Source organism: Microcebus murinus, chromosome 2 (genome assembly GCF_040939455.1).
Source record: "Microcebus murinus isolate Inina chromosome 2, M.murinus_Inina_mat1.0, whole genome shotgun sequence".
In the NCBI taxonomy this organism is placed as follows: Eukaryota; Metazoa; Chordata; class Mammalia; order Primates; family Cheirogaleidae; genus Microcebus; species Microcebus murinus.
In genome coordinates this window covers 21853665-21874563 of record NC_134105.1, presented here as the reverse complement: position 1 = coordinate 21874563, position 20899 = coordinate 21853665, and the positions used below count along the sequence as shown (strand labels likewise).

Sequence of the window (20899 nt, the reverse complement as noted above, 5' to 3'; positions counted from 1 at the left end):
CTCTGCATTCATAGAGTGTCAATTCCCTGGGGAAAAAGACAAACTAAGCAAGTGCATGAAGAAGGTAATTTCAGGTAGTGATAAATGCTATGGAGGTATACATATAATGCACTACAGGGGAATAGGTGGGATGCTTACTGAGTTTGTGTGATAAAGCAAGGCTTTCTAAAGAGAGAATATTTGTGTTTTTTGTTTGTTTTTGTTTTTTTTTTGAGGCAGAGTCTCACTCTGTTGCCCTGGCTAGAGTGCCGTGGCGTCAGCCTAGCTCACAGCAACTCAAACTCCTGGGCTCAAGCAATCCTTCTGCCTCAGCCTCCCAAGCAGCTGGGACTACAAGCATGCACCACCGTGCCTGGCTAATTTTTTCTATTTTTAGTTGTTTGGCTAATTTATTTCTATTTATAGTAAAGATGGGGTCTCACTCTTGCTCAGGCTGGTCTCGAACTCCTGAGCTCAAGCAGTCCTCCTGCCTCGGCCTCCCAGAGTGCTAGGATTATAGGCATGAGCCACCGCGGCCGGGGTAGGAAGAGGGAATATTTGAAAGAAGCCAAATCCAGGTGGAAAGGGTTCCTGTCAGGGGCAACTGTTAAGTATAAAGATCCTGAGTCAGAAATCACTTCAACAAGTTTGACCAATCAAAAGTTGACTGTGAGACAAGAGCAAGAGAGAGGGAGGAGGAGAGTTGGTATAACAGTATATCCTGGAAAGTTGAGGACAGTGTCAAATTGGAGGCAGATTAGATTTAGAGAATGGAGAACACCTACCATTCTCTAAATCAAATGAAATTCGCTCAATCATTGTTTCCATGATCTTTTTCCTCCATACTCTACTTCGCCCCCCAATTTCGCAGCCTCCCCTGCCTGCAGTGGCTACCCTGTACTTCTGTTTTGTCTAGGGACCTCCAAGGTGTTCCTCCCTTCAAGCCCCAATCATGCTGCTCTCAGGACATGAAGGGGAAGTATACTGCTGCAAGTTTCACCCCAATGGATCCACCTTAGCATCTGCAGGATTTGACCGACTGATACGTAAGGCATAGTTTTTTGATCTGAATAATTGTTCTCTCCTAGATAGTGATTATTTTTTAAAGTCTTGTGTGCCACAGAAGTTATCAGTCTTAAGTTGCCAACATAACAAACTACATAGCTAACATGCTAAAATTGGGGCATGAAAATGCTGAATGATCTTGGGTGTAGAACTTGGTGTCTATGTAGTAAATAAAGAAGGAAGGAATTTTACTGATTGGAACATGAGTTGCTCTAGTTTGAAAATATCTTCTTCATAGAGGCAAAGCTTGAGCTGGTTTAGCGAGACACTAAGCATTCTAGGCTTAGAAGGTTAATGGGAGTAATGAGAGAGATAACCTTTATTTTCCCAAAAGTATGAGATCCTCCTCTTGATCCATTCCCAGGATTCTAGCATATGGGAAAGAAGGAGGGGATCCTAAAATGGCAACTCGCTTAAATAATCTACCTGTTCGTTATTAGGATCTGCTACCAGAGTCTCAGCTATCTAAGTCAGGAATACTCATTTTTGAGAAATGAGTAGAAAAAGTCATTTTGGGAGAGTCATGAGAAAAAGCAAGAGAGGAGCTAACAGAAGCTTCTGACTTTTTTTCTTCTGGTTTCATGTGCTGGTTATGAGATGAAATGAATTCTTTGGCTCTTCTCTGTTAACTTTGAACATCAAGGTGGATGCTATCTGTCTTCAGTGCCATTTTGATTTGAATGTTCTAGCTCTATGATCCTTAAGCTTATAAGTGGCCAAGCATCTGGAAGGCTTAGAGATCTTTGCAGAATATATGAGTTATTAATTTCATCGAACAAACTACAGTTTTCTCAGCAGAAAAATAATTATTGTCTATATGTACATCTTATATATGTAAGTGATCCTTATTAGTGCTTATCAGACCTCGCTGTTTGCTAGACCATGTTCCCTGCAGATAGGAACCATGTCTACTCATTTATCCCAGCACCTGGCATGTATTAGGCTCTTAGTACATGTGGAATGAATAAATGTAACATAAAGTCATTGCCATGTGACCTTTAAGTTGTGGCTTTCTAGGTTTTATGTAAGTGCCATCATTCTGTAGTCTGCTTATAGACTAAGTGCAGACAAGTAGTGTAGGTGCCAACTCTTTTTAAATTATAGGAGGAAAAAAATTAAGAATTTAAGAAATTATATCCATCAGTTTTTTTACCTTATGAATTGTAAAAATATTGCCATTATTTTTATTTTTGTGTCAGGAAAATTAGTCCACTTGGTACAACCAGTAGTGTTCCAAGGGAGTATAATTTGAGAACTGTTGTTCTGATAAATTCGTAAGTACCCTTTCCACAGCCAGTAGTGAGTTTTCTTTTGTCTAGTAATGCTCACCGAACCCCTTTCTCCCTAACAGTATTGTGGAATGTCTATGGTGACTGTGATAACTATGCCACATTGAAGGGACACAGTGGAGCAGTGATGGAACTGCATTATAACACAGACGGCAGGTGAGTATCCTGCAAAATGGAATGACAACTGCTTCTCATACTAGTTCTTAGCATCCTTTCACCTTTCAACCTTGAGTTTCCTCTTTCAAGAGATGTTGCTGTCAAAAACTGCTACATTTGGGTAGCTACTTTATTATCCTTATCACTGTTATCCCAAGTGGGTGTTTATTATCTGTTAGGCAAATATGTCATCCCTGTCATTTAACATTTCAACAGCCTAGACAAATTTGTTTTCTTAAGATGTAAAGCAAAATGTAATTTTTATACGTAGAAGTTAGCTATTTGTATTATAAACATAATAAGATAATTTATTTTGAGAAACCAAAAAAAGCAGAAAGAGGAAAAGAAAGACCACATTCCTACCACTCCAAAAGTAATCACCGTTGATTTTGTATTTTTCTAACACCTTTTTTCTACTCAAAACTATTTAGGTTTTTACATATTTATTAGAATTATACGTACAATCTTGTCTGCTGCTTTTTTTCTCTGAATATTGTTTAGAGTGTTCACTGAACCTCTTCTGGTTCTGAGGGCTGCCCAATTTTTTTTAAAAAAGCATTGTTTGGGTGAGGTGGCTCAGGCCTGTAATCCTAGCACTCTGGGAGGCCAAGGTGGGCGGATCGTTCAAGGTCAGGAGTTCGAAACCAGCCTGAGCGAGACCCCGTCTCTACTAAAAATAGAAAGAAACTAATTGACCAACTAGAAATATATATACAAAAAATTAGCCAGGCATGGTTGCGCATGCCTATAGTCCTAGTTACTCGGGAGGCTGAGGCAGAAGGATTGCTTGAGCCCAGGAGATTGAGGTTGCTGTGAGCTAGGCTGACGCCACAGTACTCACTCTAGCCTGAGCAACAAAGTGAGACTCTATCTCAAAAAAAAAAAGAACATTGTTTATCTAATATATTTTATCATAAACATTTTAATGACTATAAAATTTTAGAATGTCTATGATAATATGGAAATTTGGTTGTATCAAGTTAATTAATTTCAGACTTCACAGGGTAGACCTTATAACTGGGCCTACAGCACAAGTAGAATTTTGGTAGGTAAGGTAAAGCATTGCAGCATCATGGGCCAAACTGGCAGAGCAGGACAGGTCAGTGATCTTGAAGAACTTGGCACATTTTGGCCAAGTAAGAAAGATACATTGTTATTGCTCATTTGTTATTGCTCGTCTTTGCTTATTTCTTTTTCGTTCTTCCTCTTTCTAGTATGCTCTTCTCAGCATCCACCGATAAAACTGTGGCAGTGTGGGATAGTGAAACAGGCGAGAGAGTTAAAAGGCTAAAGGGGCATACTTCCTTCGTGAATTCCTGTTATCCAGCTAGGAGGGGCCCCCAGCTTGTCTGCACTGGCAGTGATGATGGTACAGTTAAGGTGAGTATTCTCTGTCTGTGTTGTAGTTTCTTTTTTTTTTTTTTGAGACAGAGTCTCACTTTGTTGTCCAGGCTAGAGTGAGTGCCGTGGCGTCAGCCTAGCTCACAGCAACCTCAAACTCCTGGGCTCCAGCGATCCTTCTGCCTCAGCCTCCCGAGTAGCTGGGACTACAGGCATGTGCCACTATGCCCGGCTAATTTTATATATATATATCAGTTGGCCAATTAATTTCTTTCTGTTTATAGTAGAGACGGGGTCTCGCTCTTGCTCAGGCTGGTTTTGAACTCCTGACCTTGAGCAATCCGCCCGCCTCGGCCTCCCAAGAGCTAGGATTACAGGCGTGAGCCACAGCGCCCAGCCTGTGTTGTAGTTTCTGAGGTGACATAAGGTGAACCTTATTTTTGCCTTTCCACTTGTGCTATACCTTCCTTTGCACAACTTAATTTTAGTATTCATTTACTAAAACAGACACCTGAAAATTTTCCCTGTTTAAAATAGTGTTTTAATTACTATACAGAATAATATTAAAACTATACAATAAATTGTTACTTGAAATAAAATGGACTGTGTGGGTTTGATTGTTGGATCAGCCGTTAATTGTGTGACGATGGGCAGTTTACTTTTCTGAGTTTCTTAATCTTTAGATCAGTGATGGTAATAAGTATGTCTTACAAGGCTGTTGTGAGTATACCTACAAACGAGACAGCAAAAAATGAGATTACACACAATAAATAAAATGCTCAGGGCTGGGCGTGGTGGCTCACCTATAATCCCAGCACTTTGGGAGGCTGAGGTGGGTGGAGCCCTTGAGGTCAGGAGTTCAGGACCACCCTGGGCAACATAACAAGACCCCATCACCACCAAAAAAAAATCATAATGAACCCCAGTTCATTACATGGTGGCACATGCCTATGGTCCTGGCTACTTGGGAGACTGAGGTGGGAGGATTGATTGAGCCCAGGATTTTGAAATTACAGTGAGCTTACACCACTACAGTCAAGCCTGAATGACAAAGTAAAACCTTGTCTCTTAAAACAAACAACAAAAAAAAACCCTGTTTTTAGTTCTATCCCGTTGTAAAACAGTATAGAAACTTAAATATCTTTTAGTTTGATGGTTTCCAACCTGTCTGTAGAGAGAATCACCTGAAGAACCTGTTAATAACCCAAAGATTCTGGTTCAGTGGGTCTGAAATAGGAATCAAAATTTTTAACAATACTTTCCATTGCCCCAAAGTAAAAAAAAAAAAATTTTAACATGTTCTTTAAATGATTTGTGATATAGCAGGTTTGACATTTTGGGAGCCACTGACCTTGTCCAACATCCTCATTTTACAAATAAGGAAATGAGGCCTAGAAATAAAGCTCAGAGGCACACCAGGAAAAGCTGCATTGTGGTACCAACCATTTTATTCTTCCTTTGGCACTAATTTTGGACTCTGGGTTATATTTTAATGATTAAACGGGGAGGGACTTCAAAGAAATACATCTGGGAAACCATACTAAATTTGTGATTGTTGGTTTTTTCTTTTCTGTCTTTTCTTTTCTTTTCTTTCTTTTCTTTTCTTTTCTCCCTCCTTCCCTCCCTCCCTCCTTCCCTCCTTCCCTCCCTCCTGACCTTCCGCTGCCCTGGTGTCAGCCTAGCTCACAGCAACCTCAAACTCGTGGGCTCAAGCAATTCTGCCTCAGACTCCCAAGTAGCTGGGACTACAGGCATGCGCCACCATGCCTGGCTAATTTTTTCTATATATTTTTAGTTGTCCAATTAATTTCTTTCTATTTTTAGTAGAGACGGGGTTCTCGCTCTTGCTCAGGCTGGTTTTGAACTCCTGACCTTGAGTGATCCGCTCACCTTGGCCTCCCATGATTGTTGGTTTTTTAAATGAATTTGGTTTTTTTAAGTGAAACTGGTGATACTGACATATTGGGTTATCTGCTTTGAGATGATTTTCTACTGCATGGTTTTTTATGACTAATCGGTTGGGCCCCTTGATTGGTTGGGAGGAGAATCAGTGGCCTAGGTCTGGTTTTAAGCCTAGAGCTCCAACTTACCATAGTTAGAGCATCTTAACAGTAACTAATTTGCTAATTGGCATTTCAAAATGTACTAAAAGGTGGAAATGCCCTAATGTATTTTGTTAAACATTATTCAGGGCCTGCTATAATAAACGTCTAGGAACTTACTCTTGTTTATTTCTACCTTTCACTTTACCCTCACTTTCATTGATTTTGTCTTTTCTTTTTTTTATCTCTGTCCTCATGTTTATCTTTCTCTCTATCCTTAACTACTAGTAGTAGGAAAAAAAATATGTCCTTTCTCTTTTCTTTCAGTTTTTTGATTCACTTTTCCTTTAATTAAACATGATTTCAAATAGTTATTTTAACTTTATTACTCAAGGTAATAAATTTAATGAACAGTGTGTCACGTTACCTAAAGATGACCATTTTGGGCTGGGCATGGTGGCTCATGCCTGTAATCCCAGCACTCTGGGAGGCCAAAGCAGGAGGATTGCTTTAGCTGAGGAGTTTGAGGTTGCAGTGAGCTATGATGAGACCACCATACTCCAGCCTGGGCAACAAAGCAAGACTCTGTTTCAAAAACAAAAAGACAATCTTTGTTTATTGACTGTAGTTTGTAGTAGTAAGGCTTGAAAAATATGTTGGAGCCAAGTTATTAAGCCCTTAAATTCTAAGCTAAGAGGTTTGGACTTGATTCTATAGCCATAGGGGTTGTAGAAGGGGGTGGTGTTGGGGCTATAGAAAAGTGAAGTAATCTTTTTGGACCATTTATCTGAGTGACAAACTAATTTTTAGTTGATGTTGCCATGAACAAAGTAGACACTGCTTTTCATCCTAAACCATGAGAGTTGAGAGGAAGAGGCATCTTGGCACAGGTCCTCTTGCTCAGACACTACTTGTTACCCAGAGGACTGAATTTAAGCCTATGATTTTTTTTTTTTTTTTTTTTTTTTGAGACAGAGTCTCGATTTGTTGCCCAGGCTAGTGTGAGTGCCGTGGCATCAGCCTCGCTCACAGCAACCTCAAACTCCTGGGCTCAAGGGATCCTCCTGCCTCAGCCTCCCAAGTAGCTGGGACTACAGGCATGCGCCACCATGCCTGGCTAGTTTTTTTTTTTTTTTTCTATATATATTAGTTGGCCAATTAAGTTCTTTCTATTTATAGTAGAGACGGGGTCTCGCGTCTCGCATCTCGCTCTTGCTCAGGCTGGTCTCGAACTCCTGACCTCAAGCAATCCGCCCACCTCGGCCTCCCAGAGTGCTAGGATTACAGGCGTGAGCCACCACGCCTGGCCTAAGCCTATGACTTTTTAACTAAGATTGCATGGTTGATTCCTTTCTTTTTGATGACAGCCCTTTAAAACTTGGAACACATTCACTCCAAATTCTTTTTCTTCTGAATAAAATGACCTATACTCATTTTCTCCTGGTTCATCTTCTCAAGTCTCTCAGTCATTTATTGAAACATCTCTGGGCCCTCTATATTATCCACACTTTTTTTTTTTTTTTTGAGACAGTCTTACTGTGCTGCCCAGGCTAGAATGCCATGGCGTCAGCCTAGCTCACAGCAACATCAAACTCCTGGGCTCAAGCAATCCTTCTACCTCAGCCTCCTGAGTAGCTGGGACTACAGGCATGCGCCAACATGCCCGGCTAATTTTTCTATTTTTAGTTGTCTGGCTAATTTCTTTCTATTTTTAGTAGAGATGGGTCTTGTTCTTGCTCAGGCTGGTCTCAAACTCCTGACCTTGAGCATTCGGCCCGCCTCTGCCTCCTAGAGTGCTAGTATTACAGGTGTGAGCTACCACATCCAGCCTATCCACACTTTTAAAATGTAGAACCACAGTGGTTATGTTGTTTTGTTTTTAAGTACACCCAAATTGCCTAGCTAGAGTATGGAGTTCTTGAATTGTTATACCTAATCTTCCTTTCCTTTCCTCCTATATTATTATCAGGTAGCCATTAAAAATGAATACATGTGTTAATTTCTTTTTTAAAAACGCATATATTATTAAAAATTTGCACATATTTTAATACTTTTAAATTAATATAATATTGGTATGATGGAATCAGACAATATTAAATTGTAGTCCTTGTTTTGCTATTGACTTGCTGCTGTTCTTCATCAAGTCAGTTTCCACTTTGAGATTTAATTTCCTTATCTGTAAAAGTTGAGGTTAAAGTAGATCTACACAGTGGCTTTTAAACTTTCTTTTTTTTTTTTTTTTTTTTTTTTTTTTGAGACAGAGTCTCGCTTTGTTGCCCAGGCTAGAGTGAGTGCCATGGCGTCAGCCTAGCTCACAGCAACCTCAAACTCCTGAGCTCAAGCGATCCTGCTGCCTCAGCCTCCCAGGTAGCTGGGACTACAGGCATGTGCCACCGTGCCCAGCTAATTTTTTCTATATGTATTAGTTGGCCAATTAATTTCTTTCTATTTATAGTAGAGACGGGGTCTCGCTCTAGCTCAGGCTGGTTTCGAACTCCTGACCTCGAGCAGAGCAATCCGCCCGCCTCGGCCTCCCAGAGTGCTAGGATTACAGGCGTGAGCCACCGCACCCAGCCTAAACTTTCTTTTAATCACAGCTCATATAAAGGAATAGGAGAGTTATCCAGAAAGTATCCAGCCATGTAACTGTTCATGTGTGTGTGTGTTTTTTTATTATTTTTATTTTTATTTTCTTTTTTAATTTATTATTTTTTCTTCAAGTCATATGGGATAACTGTTCATGTTAACAATGCCTCGATACTTTCTGGACAACCTTCGTTATATTTTATACTGTAACCCACTAGACACCCCTAGTATGTCTGTTTCTATTTATGAACCATCCCTTTCTGCATGTGATGTTCTCTGATTATCTTCTTTTCTATGATTTTTTTAATTGTGAGGTAAAGTTTAGGTAACAATTCACCATTTTTAAAAGTGTACAATTTGGTGGCTTTCAGTACATTTAGTGTGTGTAGTCATCACAACAATTCAATACCAGAACATTTTCATCGCCTCAAAAGAAACCCCAAACCTATTAAGCAGTCAATCCCCTACCTTCCAGCTGTTGGTATCCACTAACCTCCTTTTTGTCTCTGTAATTTGCCTATGGATATTTCATATAAATACAGCCATAAAATATGTGGCTTATTGTGTCTTCTTTCACTTAGCACATTTCCAGGCCCATTCATGTTGTAGCATGTGTCAATACTAGACTCCTTTTAATAGCTGAATATTCCATTGTATGGCTATACAGTGTTTTGTTTATTCATTACTTGATGGATATTTGAATTCTTTTTGGTTTTTTAGTTTGAGACAAGTTCTCACTCTGTCATCCAGGCTAGAGTGCAGTGGTGCACTGGGCTCAAGCGATCCTCCTGCCTCGGCCTCCCAGGCAGCTAGGACAACAAGCATGTGCCACCACATCCAGCTAGTTTTTACTTTTTTAGTGGATATGGAGTCTTTCGATGTTACCCAGGCTGACCTCAAACTCCTGCCTCAAGCAGTCCTCCCACCATGGCCTCCCAAGTAGCTGGAACTATAGGTGTGTGCCACTGCACAATAGTTAATTCTCTTTTTTGGAGGTGAGATCTCACTATGTTACCCAGTCCAGTCTTAAACTCCTGTCCTCAAGCCATCCTCCTGCCTTGGCCTCCGAAAGTGCTAGTATAACAGACGTGAGCCACTGCTTCCGGCCTACTTTAACTATTAGGATTAATGCTGTAGTGAACATACATAAACAACTTTTTGTTTTCACTACTCTTTTATATACACTTGGGAGTGGGATTGCTGGGTCATGTGGTAATTTTGTATTTAACTTTTTGAGGAACAGCCAGACTTTTCCACAGCAGCTGTACCATTTTATATTCCCACCAGCAATTCATGAGGGTTCCAATTTCTCCACGTCCTTATCAACACTTCTTAGTTTCTGTTTATTTGGGGTTTTTAGTAGCTATCCTAAGGGATGTGAAGTAGTATGTAATATTTTGATTTGCATTTCCTTAATGACATGATGTTAGGCATCTTTTCATGTTATTGGCCATTTTTATATCTAAGAAGAACTGTTTATTCAAGTTCTTTGGCCATTTATTAATTGGCCTGTTTGTGTATTTGTTGTTGAATTAATAAGAGTTCTTTAGTCTGAATAGTATACCTTTTTAATTTTTTTAATTTTTATTTTTATTTTTTTGAGACAGAGTCTCACTTTGTTGCCTAGGCTAGAATGAGTGCCATGGCGTCAGCCTAGCTCACAGCAACCTCAAACTCCTGAGCTCAAGTGATCCTGCTGCCTCAGCCTCCCGAGTAGCTGGGACTACAGGCTTGCTCCACCATGCCCGGCTAATTTTTTCTATATATATTAGTTGGCCAATTAATTTCTTTCTATTTATAGTAGAGACGGGGTCTCGCTCTTGCTCAGGCTGCTTTCAAACTCCTGACCTGGAGCAATCGGCCCGCCTCGGCCTCCAAGAGTGCTAAGATTACAGGCGTGAGCCACCGCGCCTGGCCTCTTTTATTTATATTCTTAATGAGCTTCTTTTTTAGACATCATCTAGGGTAGGGGTTTACCTTCATCCTTTTGCTTGTGTTTATCCAGTTGTCTCAGCACCATTTGTTGAAAAGACTTTTTTTTCCTTCTATGTGGACTATATTTTCTTGCTTCTTTGCATGCCTCATAATTTTTTGTTGAAAACTAGACCTTATAATGTGGCAACTCTGGAGATTAGGTAGTCCTCAGAGCTGTCGTTGCCACTTGTGTGTGTGTGTTTGTTTGTTTAGTGACTTTTGAACTAACTTTTTAAAGTCTGTATTTGTCCTGTGTAGGACAAACTGAATTCTTGTTCCACTAGCTTAATTGTCAGCTAGTGATTGACAAGAGATTTTTTTAATCACCTAGAATAACAATAACAAAAAACTTCACCCAATCTTTGAAGATTGTCTCTGTGTTATGTTGGAGGCTGCCTTCAACTCTCGGTTATGTAGCTTACAACTCTGCATTACCTGTTACTTATCCTTGTGTAGAGCCTCCACGTCAACTAGAGAGCTTACTAAGGTCTTTTCTAAGCATGTGTGCAGCCCTGGGCATGCAGGTGGCCTTCTAGATTCCCAGGAATGTGTCAGAACTTTTCAAAGCTTATTCCTCAAATTGTCTCTTTTTTCAGCCTTTCATCCCAAGCTTTTTTGGTTTGTCTATTAATATTATTTGCCCCAACTGTTATCCTTTGCCCCCAGCAGCAGAGGCTAATGCATTTGCCTTTAAATATTTTCAAGGAAAGTTCCAAATTGGGCAAAATAAATGCAAGACCTTTAAGCTCATCCTTTAGGGAGCCACCAGACAGATAAAAACAAACAACTGTAATTCTTTGCGAATAAAGAATAAGGCCTGTTCTGTTTCCTCTAGTACTAGGAAACTATACTGGGAATGTTGGCTGTTTTCAAACAAACCCTTAACTGAGCAGGGAATGGAGCCAGGCTAGATTAAAACACTATGAAAAGCCGGGCGCGGTGGCTCACGCCTGTAATCCTAGCTCTCTGGGAGGCCAGGGTGGGTGGATTGCTTGAGGTCAGGAGTTCAAAACCAGCCTGAGCAAGAGCGAGACCCCATCTCTACTATAAATAGAAAGAAATTAATTGGCCAACTAATATATATACAAAAAAGTTAGCCGGGCATGGTGGCACATGCCTATAGTCCCAGCTACTTGGGAGGCTGAGGCAGTAGGATTGCTTGAGCCCAGGAGATTGAGGTTGCTGTGAGCTTGGCTGATGCCACGGCACTCACTCTAGCCTGGGCAAGAAAGTGAGACTCTGTCTCAAAAAAAAAAATGAAAAAGAGTATACTGTAGAGTTACTTCTTAGAGTAATGTTACTAATACATTCTTCTGTTCCTCTGTTTCAGCTTTGGGACATCCGGAAGAAAGCAGCCATTCAGACATTTCAGAATACATACCAGGTGTTAGCTGTGACCTTCAATGATACAAGTGATCAGATTATTTCTGGTGGAATAGACAACGATATCAAGGTATGTTTGATGTTTATGTTATAGTTTCCTTCATCTAGCTTCACTCATAGAAGCAAATCTTTTTAAATTTCAGAGATTGTGATAACTTTGCACTTAATACCAACTAAAAGAAAGATAGTAACTTGGAATTTATTGGAACTTATTTTCTTTCTCTCCTATGCTCATTGACATCCTAAATCAGAGGTTGCATTGCAGCCCCTATAAGTACTGTCAGGAACCAGGGAGTTAATGTGAAGTCTGAAGTCCCTGGGTAAGGGGAACTGTGTACGTTTCTGTAAAAATTAGAGACAGTAATAATAATAGAGAAAGTGGTAAAGATGTTACCAACCATATGGCAGTACAGTGTAGCTCAAGCTTTCAAGTAATTGACTTGGATTCTAATCCCAGTTCCAACATTTTCTAGTTTTATGACTTCAAGTGAGTTCTTTAACTTCTTTAAACCTCTGTTTTCTCCTGTGAACAGTGAGGGTGGTACTAACAACAATAATACTGTCTACCTCATAGGGTTGTTATAGAGGGTAAATGAGCCTAATGCATTAGAACACCTAGCAGAATTCCTGGACATAGCAAGTGCCAGTAAAAGTGAAGTGTTATTTGGGAACTACAAAATTCGTATCTACCTTTATTTATTGGTTTCCTTAAGGATCTCAAAGACTTTGGCATTATTTTCTGCCTTGTCGTGAGAATAGTAACTGTCAGGCAAATACTTAACTTCCTGTGTTGTCCCAACCTAGAAATTGAACTGTATTCCCATCTCTCCTTGCCTACTTTGCTGTTACTATGGATGAAATGTTCTTGTTGTATCTAAAGGTAGTCCTTTAAATGAAAGTGTTTCAATCCTTCTTCCCTTCTTTTAACCTCTTTTCTGCTTTTCTACCTCTCATCTAGATTTCATCATGCTTAGGTCTCTTCTCTATGGCAGGCGGGCGAATGTTCCTTCAATTCCACATTTTCTCTTGATACTGCCCTGTGAGCCTTCTCCTTTACAGCCAAACTTCTTGAAAAAGGATGATGGTGATGTTGTCATCATACTTTTATGTCAGGTGTCATTCTCAGGGCTTTATATCATTAATCCATTTTATCTTAACAACAGCCTCTTGCAATTTTTTTTTCCTTGAGACAGAGTCTTCCCCTGTTCCCCAGGCTAGAATGCCATGGTGTCAGCCTAGCTCACTGCAACCTCAAACTTCTACGCTCAAGTGATCCTCCTGCCTCAGCCTCCTGTGTACCTGGGACTATAGGTGCACATCACCACACCTGGCTAATTTTTTCAGTTTTTAGTAGAGATGGGGTCTCACTCTTGCTCAGCCTGGTCTGGAATTCCTGACCTCAAGCGACCTTCCCACCTCGGCTTTCCAGAGTGCTAAGGTTATAGGTGTGAACCACCGTGCCAAGCCAACCTCATGAAATATTAATAAATACTGTTAATGCCATTTATAGATGAAGAAACTGAGCCAAAGGAGGCACAACAACTTAGCCTAGGATTACATAGCTAATAACTGATGGAACAGTTCAAAACCCAGAGTTTGTGTGGGGTGCAGGGGCTGTTGTTATACAACAACAAAAATAAAAACAAAAAACCTTTAGCAACCTGATTTCAAATATTGTTGCTAACTGCTGCTGCCAGAAGACAGTCAAGACAGCCTGTACCCAAAATCAGAAACATGCTTATATTTACTTACTTACATTCATTCATTCATTTATTTATTATAGGCAGAGTCTTGCTCTGTTGCCCAAGGTAGAGTGCAGTGGCGTCTTCATTACTTCATAGCAACCTCACATTCCTGAGCTCAAGCAATCATCTTGCCTCAGCCTCCTGAGTAGCTGGGACTATAGGCATGTGCCTCCAGGCCCAGCTAATTTTTTCTAATTTTAGTAGAGACAGGGTCTCACTCTTGCTCAGGCTGGTCTCAGATTCCCAGAGTGCTAGGATTACAGGCATGAGCCACTGTGCCCAGCCTCAGTTCCCCTACTTTTAAACCCTTCTGCAACTCCGCAATAAGAGAGATAAATTCCAAGCCAGGCATTCAAAACCTTTTTGTGAGCTTGCCTCTGCCTAACTCACAAGCATTATCTGCTGCCTCTTGGTGCCTAGTTCCCTACAGTCCAGCAATTTTTTCATGCCTCTGCTTTCACACATGTACCTTCTCCTGGAAATACTCTTCCACTTTGTTAAAGTGTAAAAAAAAAAAAAAATCTTTTCCTTCTTTGAAACTCTGCTCAAGTGCTTTATTCTCTGTGAAAGCTTCCCTTTCTGACTCTCATCCCTGTTCACAAGAGACTTAATCCCTCTGCTGTCTTTGTTACTGCACCTCGTATAGGCCTCTCATTGTCTCTTTTCTCTGTGAAACTGAACAGTCCTTGAGAACAGGAATTGTGTCTTTTTTTTTTTCCTTTTTTTTTTTTGAGACAGGGTCTCACTCTGTCCCCCAGGCTAGAGTACAGTGGCATCATCATAGCTCACTGCAACCTAAAACTCCTGGGCTCAAGTGATCCTCCTGCCTCAGCCTCCTGAGTAGCTGGGACTATGGGCACACGCCATCATGCCCAGCTCTTTTTTATTTTAAGAGATGGGGTCTTGCTATTTTGTCCAGGCTGGTCTTGAATTCCTGGTCTCAAACCATTCTTCTGCTTCAGTCTTTTTTTTCTTTTTTTTTAAATCTCTAACAGTGCCTGCCAATAATCAGTTGCCCGAATTGTCATTGAACAGCTAGTTAGTCTACTTGCAAAATATTTTGCTTAAATTAATGCTATACTCACTCGTTTTGTGCCAAATCCTGGGTACTTTTTGGCCCTGCACAAACAGGGTATACAGTCCTCAAGGAGGAAAGTCTGGAGATAGCACACAAGTGCTCTGAGGGGTGACAAAGTGCATTCATTCTCTCCTAATTGTTACAAAGCTAAAGATTTCAACAGTGCCTTCACTGAGGAAGAGGAGTAACAAACAGTTTGAACAAAATGTCAGCTATTTCAACCTTTCCTGATTACTGAGGCAGCAAACATCTTGACACAAAAAATGACTGTGTGTAATGTTTGTATTGGGCTCCACACTTGAAAGAGTTACTGACTGAGCAAGTGGAGTTGTCTGCCCTCTCATGTAACACCTAACTCATTTCTGAGGGTATGAAGGAAAGTGTCTTGCTTTAAGAAATAGCAGAAATTTTATTCATTTAGAAAAACTACATGGCAATATGAAATAAAATTTGAGGGAAATGTTGTATAATAGCGATGACCTTAACAAAATTGCTATTTTAGGTTCTCAAAGTGAAGATAAAAAAAAAATTTGCTCTTATTTTTCCATATGACATCCAGACTATTTCTGTCAGCTTGAATATATATTTTACATAGTTGCTGTCTGTCTAAATATAAATGCTGTTTTGTGTTTTCTTTTTTTGCTTAATAGCTTATTATGTAAATATTTTTACATTTGGTCTTCAGAGTTATTTTTAGGAGCTGCTTTAATAATAGGTACAAATTATTGAGAGCCTACCATGTGAAAAGCATATGCTAAGCACTCTTTTTTGTAATCCTTACAACAAGCATAAAAAGTAGATAATGTTATCCCTATCTTTACCAACCAGGAAACAGGCTCGGAAAGGGTTAGTAGCCCAATGACACATAACTCTGAGTGACAGAGACTGGTTCATTCTGACCCTACGAAGTCTCCACTCGGTCATGCTGTCTCTTGTGTGAGAACTCATAGTGTTGCAGTGTGCTTGTGAGCCGTAACTTAATAAACCATCTATTTACCCTGTTTGACATTTAGTTCATTTTCAGCTGAGCTGTTTATCTTACCTTTCCTATGTGTGCAATAGTGAATCTGCAATTTAATTTCTTTTAATAAATGTGCTTTTTTATGGTATATGTGTATGTATATACTTGTATACATAAACATATTATGTGTATGTACATACTGTGACATTAAATGAAAAATTTTAAGCATATATATTTATGCATATTGTTTCGTTATATACATTTTACATGCCTTTTTCACATGTCATGTTTACTCATTTTTATGTAGTTCTAATAATTTTTTTAGTGGCTAAGAATTTCAATTTAAGCATTTTAAATGCTATTCAGTTATTTCTTTAATGCCTAATACATTTTGTTATGTTTTGAAAATAACCTCTCTGATTCTATTATTTTTTATTTGGAACTTTATCTTAATATTTGACACTCATTAGTTTATATCTATCTAGTCAACATAGTGACGTTGACTCCCTTTATAGAAAGATAAGAGTTTTTTTCTCTTTGACAGAAATTCTGTATTTTGTGCTAAAATAATACATGGCTCAGAAAACCATTTTAAGAAGAGATACCAGTATCTCTGGGCAGTTAACTCTTGAATAATTCTGTTTCTCTGCTGTTATAAATTTGATTTATGGGAGCACCTTTTTGTTTTTGCAGGTTTGGGACCTGCGCCAAAATAAGCTGACTTACACCATGAGAGGCCATGCGGATTCAGTGACTGGCCTGAGTTTAAGTTCTGAAGGCTCTTATCTCTTGTCCAATGCAATGGACAATACAGGTAACTTTGGGCAGGAAAGATTTCCCAGTGCCCAGTCACTGTGGACCCTAAAGGAAGTTGGCATTGGATGCTAGAAATGTATACTGGATAAGTGAGGGTCCAAGGAAAAAATTGAGGGTGCCTCACAGATTCCACCAGGCAATTAGAACATGTTGTAATGGGAAAGGTTTAGACGAAGTAGTCGAGAATCTAGAACTCTAGTCCCAAATCTGCCATGTAGTCTCTGAGCAACTTTGCACATAGCATTTCTTCTCTCTGAGCATCAGTTTTTACATTGATAAGAGACTTTACCTTTAAGGCCCATTTTGCCTCTGGTATGCTGTTAATCCAAGCAGGAGAGAAGAAACTCTGGGTGATTAGTTTAACAAGAAAAAAGTGAGTCTAGAGGTCCATTTTAGGCATTTCTCAAGCGTTTCAGGGAGTGCCAAGCTTGAGTCAACAACAGACCTGTTGTGTTCTTTCCTGCTTATATATCTTCCTCCACACTCTGAAAGCATTTGTGTGTGTCTTCTCATTGAAACATCTCAGCATTCTAGATTTACACAAAGAAGAACTCTTGCCCTTTCTCTTTGCTTGTTCTGAGTTTGTAGGGTGGAAGAATGGGTTTACTATAGCAAAAAGCAGGAGACTTGCTGGATTATATGTTTGGTATTGGGAGAGTTTGGAAATGCCCTGGTATACAGTTCATAGACTTGTCAGGAACTAAAATGCTTTCAGTGATTTTTTTGTAATAAAAATTATATCTGATACACAGTAAATATTTGTTGAATGGTCATGTTTACCTTTTGACTATATTCTCATCTTCATAACAAACTTTCATGCATACCTTTGCCTTTTTTGCCTGTGTGACTCCAAGGGTTGGCATTTTTTCACACTCAAATAAAATTACATCACTCAAATTCTGTTATAAGGTATAGTTTCAGTTACAGTGGCTGTAACTATTACTTACAATGGATGTTTATACATGTATCCTGATTTTAGTGGATTTATCACTGATTCTAACTCTTTTTTTTTTTTTAATTAGAGTCTCACTAATCCTACTTTTTTGCCCAGATTTGTCTCAAACTCCTGGGCTCAAGCAAACTTCCCATCTCAGCCTCCCAAGTAGATGGGATTATAGCAGCATGCCACTGAACCTGGCTAATTCTAGCATTCTTTATAGTGAGGAACAGTGAGGTTCTCTAAATGGTTATTAAAATAATAGCAAAAGGCCAGTTGTGGTGGCTCACGCCTGTAATCCTAGAACTCTGGAAGGCAGAAGCAGGAGGATTACTTAAGGTCAGGAGTTACAGCCCAGCCTCAGTAAGACCAAGACCCCGTCTCTACTGAAAATAGAAAGAAATTAGCCAGACAACTAAAAATACATAGAAAAAATTAGCCTGGCATGGTGGTGCATGCCTGTAGTCCCAGCTACTTGGCAGGCTGAGGCAGTAGGATTGCTTGGGCCCAGGAGTTTGAGGTTGCTGTGAGCTAGGCTGACACGATAGCACTCTACCCGGGGCAACAGAGCGAGACTCTGTCTCAAAAAATAAATAATTAATTAATTAAAATAATAATAAGAAAAAAGTAATTAGATGATAGTAGGAAGAATTTCTTGTTATGGCTACATAATAAAATTATAGATTCTTTATTTTTCTTTATTGCCTCTAATTTTTAGAACCTTTTCACATACATCATTTCATTTGATTCTTAAAATAGTTCTATGAAAAAAGAACAGATAATTATATATTTTGAAATAACTAAAAGAGTTGAATTTGAATGTTCTAAAGAAATGATAAATAGTTGAGGTGATAGATACCCCAGTTACTCTGATCTGATTATTACATTGTCTTCCTATATCAAAACATTACATATAGGACAGATGTGATGGCTCATACCTGTAATCCCAGCACTTTTGAAGGCCAAGATTGGAGGATCACTTGAGGCTAAAAGTTTGAGATCAGCCTGGGCAATAGCAAAACTCCGTCTCTACAAACAATATTAATAAAAAAAATTAGCTGAGCATGATGGCATGTACCTATAGTCCCAGTTACTTGGGAGGCTGAGGCAGGAGGATCGCTTGAGCCCAGAAGTTTGATATTGCAGTGAGGTAGGCTGACACCACAGCACTCTAGCCGAGGGGACAGAGCAAGACTCTTGTCTCAAAAAAAAAATTTCAAGAGGTTGTCATAAAGATTAAATGAATTAATGATATAAAGCTCTGAGAATGACACCTGACATAAAAGTAAGTACTATGTGTTAGATGGTGATGACAACAACATCACCATCATCCTTTTGGCTATGATCATGCCACTGTTCTCTAACCTGGGGGACAGACTGAGACTCTGTTTCAAAAAAAAAAAAAATCACATGTACTCTATACTCAATAAGTATGTACAACTATTATGTACCCATAATAATTTTAAATTTTTAAAAATTAATTACAAAAAGAAACAGATAATTTTCTCCTCATTTTACAGAGTGGAAAACCAAGACACAAGCAATATCACTATTTACCTGATGTCATCCATATATATAGCAGAGCTAGAATTAGAATCGAAGTTTACTTTTTCTTATTCTTGGTACAGTGCTCTCTTGATTTGAAGTTTGGTTTTATATTATGGATTCAATGTCACAGTAGTCTGTGGTATTTAAATTGTCCCTCAGCTTTGCTGAATGTGACTCTGAGTTGTTGGAAGAATCATTTACAGAATGTTTTTTTAATTAGTGTCATACCCAACTGCATTCTGTTGCAAATCCCCAACAGTGTATTTGACATTTCTCTTTCCTACCTTCTCAGCTAGCCTCAGTTAATGGGACTTGGATGCATTTTATTCCTGCTAGAAAAAGAAAAGATCCTTAACAGGTAGCAGTGTGTCATACTGGACCTCCTCCACCCAGGATATCATCTATCATTGACAATAATCTTAGCTGGGTGCTCAGGAAGTCTCTGGCTGATAGTTATTTGGTTGGTTGATTTGGATTTGTTTTGCAGTTCGTGTCTGGGATGTCAGGCCATTTGCCCCCAAGGAGAGGTGTGTGAAGATATTTCAAGGAAATGTACACAACTTTGAAAAGGTGAGTTCTGCATGGCAAAAGAGTTTTACTGTCTATCTAATTTAAAGAAACATTTAAAATGGTGCTAAGGATAGAGAGCAATAACTCTAAGAATGGACTGCGTTTCAGTAACACTGTTCTTCATCAAAACTCTTCTGTTCCAGAAATGAAACTAATAGACGTGTAGCAGAGAAAGTCACACAGCCCAATAGTGATGGGGCCAACTCTCATACTGAAGACTTCTCACTTCAGTCCACCCTCAACAGGATAATCCCAGCCTTTTCATTACTTGGAAATTTCACCCTCTTAGATCAGTGTTCCATATGGAACCCAGGATCCCTTTGCTGGGGATCCATTATCCAGACGGTCTCCTTCCCCAATCCCTCCTGAGGAACCATTTGTCAGAGCCCTGAGAATACATCTCTCACCTCAGTAAGCACCACAGCCCAAGTACTGAGAGAGAAGAAATTTTTTTTTTCAAGCCTGCAAATTTTCAGGTCAACTCTGTTGAAAGCAGCTTTTCCCCTCAGAGAATTTGTTAATAGAGATTAATGGGGTTTTTTTGAGAGCTTGTTCAGATTCAGTTTCACTTTATAAATCAAATCCTATTTTTTGTTCGGTTTGGTTTTTATTTTTCTTCAAGATAAACAGAAAAAAAATTTAATAAGGATCAAGATAAATGGAGCAAAGTGAGCTTCTATTTGTAGGAAGAACAAAATTTTGTTGCCAGGTTCAATCTAATTAACCGTAAATTAAGCATTTTTTACAGTTTCTATATGGTATAAAATAACAAAGTATGCTGTTTGGAGCCACAGAGTATATAAAGTAATTAAATACTGATCATCTTTCTGGGGAAAATAATTAAAACTCTACTTAGGAAACTTAAAGTCAGTGGTTCTTTAGTATAGCAGTGAGGAATTCAGTATGTTACTATTCAGTGGATTTATATTTATCATTGTAGAATCTTCTGAGATGTTCTTGGTCACCCGATGGAAGCAAAATAGCAGCTGGCTCAGCTGACAGGTAAGGATTACTGGGTGTGAGGTAAAGAATGATGTAGCTATGCAGCTATCTTCTCATGTTTAATACATGAAATGTAGATATGGAGCCAGAGCAAACAGTTACAGCTATGCTCAGAGATGAAGCTGTGTGCAGTATGGTTTAAAAACCATTGTTAGATAAATACATCATTTCCAACCTCTTTGGATACATTTTAGACCTGGAGGGTCAACAGCTTATTTGACTCTTGAATTCCCTTTGCCATCAAAATAAAATTTAAACTCATAATCTATCTCTAGTCTCCCTCATCAGATTTTTCTCCCATGCTTCAGTTCATTTGAATACATATTTAGTACTTACCTCCCCCACCATCATCACAGTGCTTCTCACATGGAACGCTCCTATTAACCTCCACTGTGCATTCTCATGTCCAAGTTCTCTCTCGTGTTCC

At 39.2% G+C, this 20899-nt stretch overlaps 1 protein-coding gene across 1 annotated transcript in view; it reads left to right on the top strand.

The window, feature by feature from the left end:
- The window catches only part of SNRNP40 (small nuclear ribonucleoprotein U5 subunit 40), a 28007-nt gene that overhangs the window by 1746 nt on the left and 5362 nt on the right, over positions 1-20899 (top strand). Inside the window, exons 2-8 of the mRNA XM_075995970.1 lie at positions 896-1025; positions 2396-2489; positions 3704-3869; positions 11763-11885; positions 16293-16413; positions 19388-19470; positions 20411-20472. Coding sequence (XP_075852085.1) covers positions 896-1025; positions 2396-2489; positions 3704-3869; positions 11763-11885; positions 16293-16413; positions 19388-19470; positions 20411-20472 — 779 coding nt within the window. The remainder of the gene's footprint in view (positions 1-895; positions 1026-2395; positions 2490-3703; positions 3870-11762; positions 11886-16292; positions 16414-19387; positions 19471-20410; positions 20473-20899) is intronic.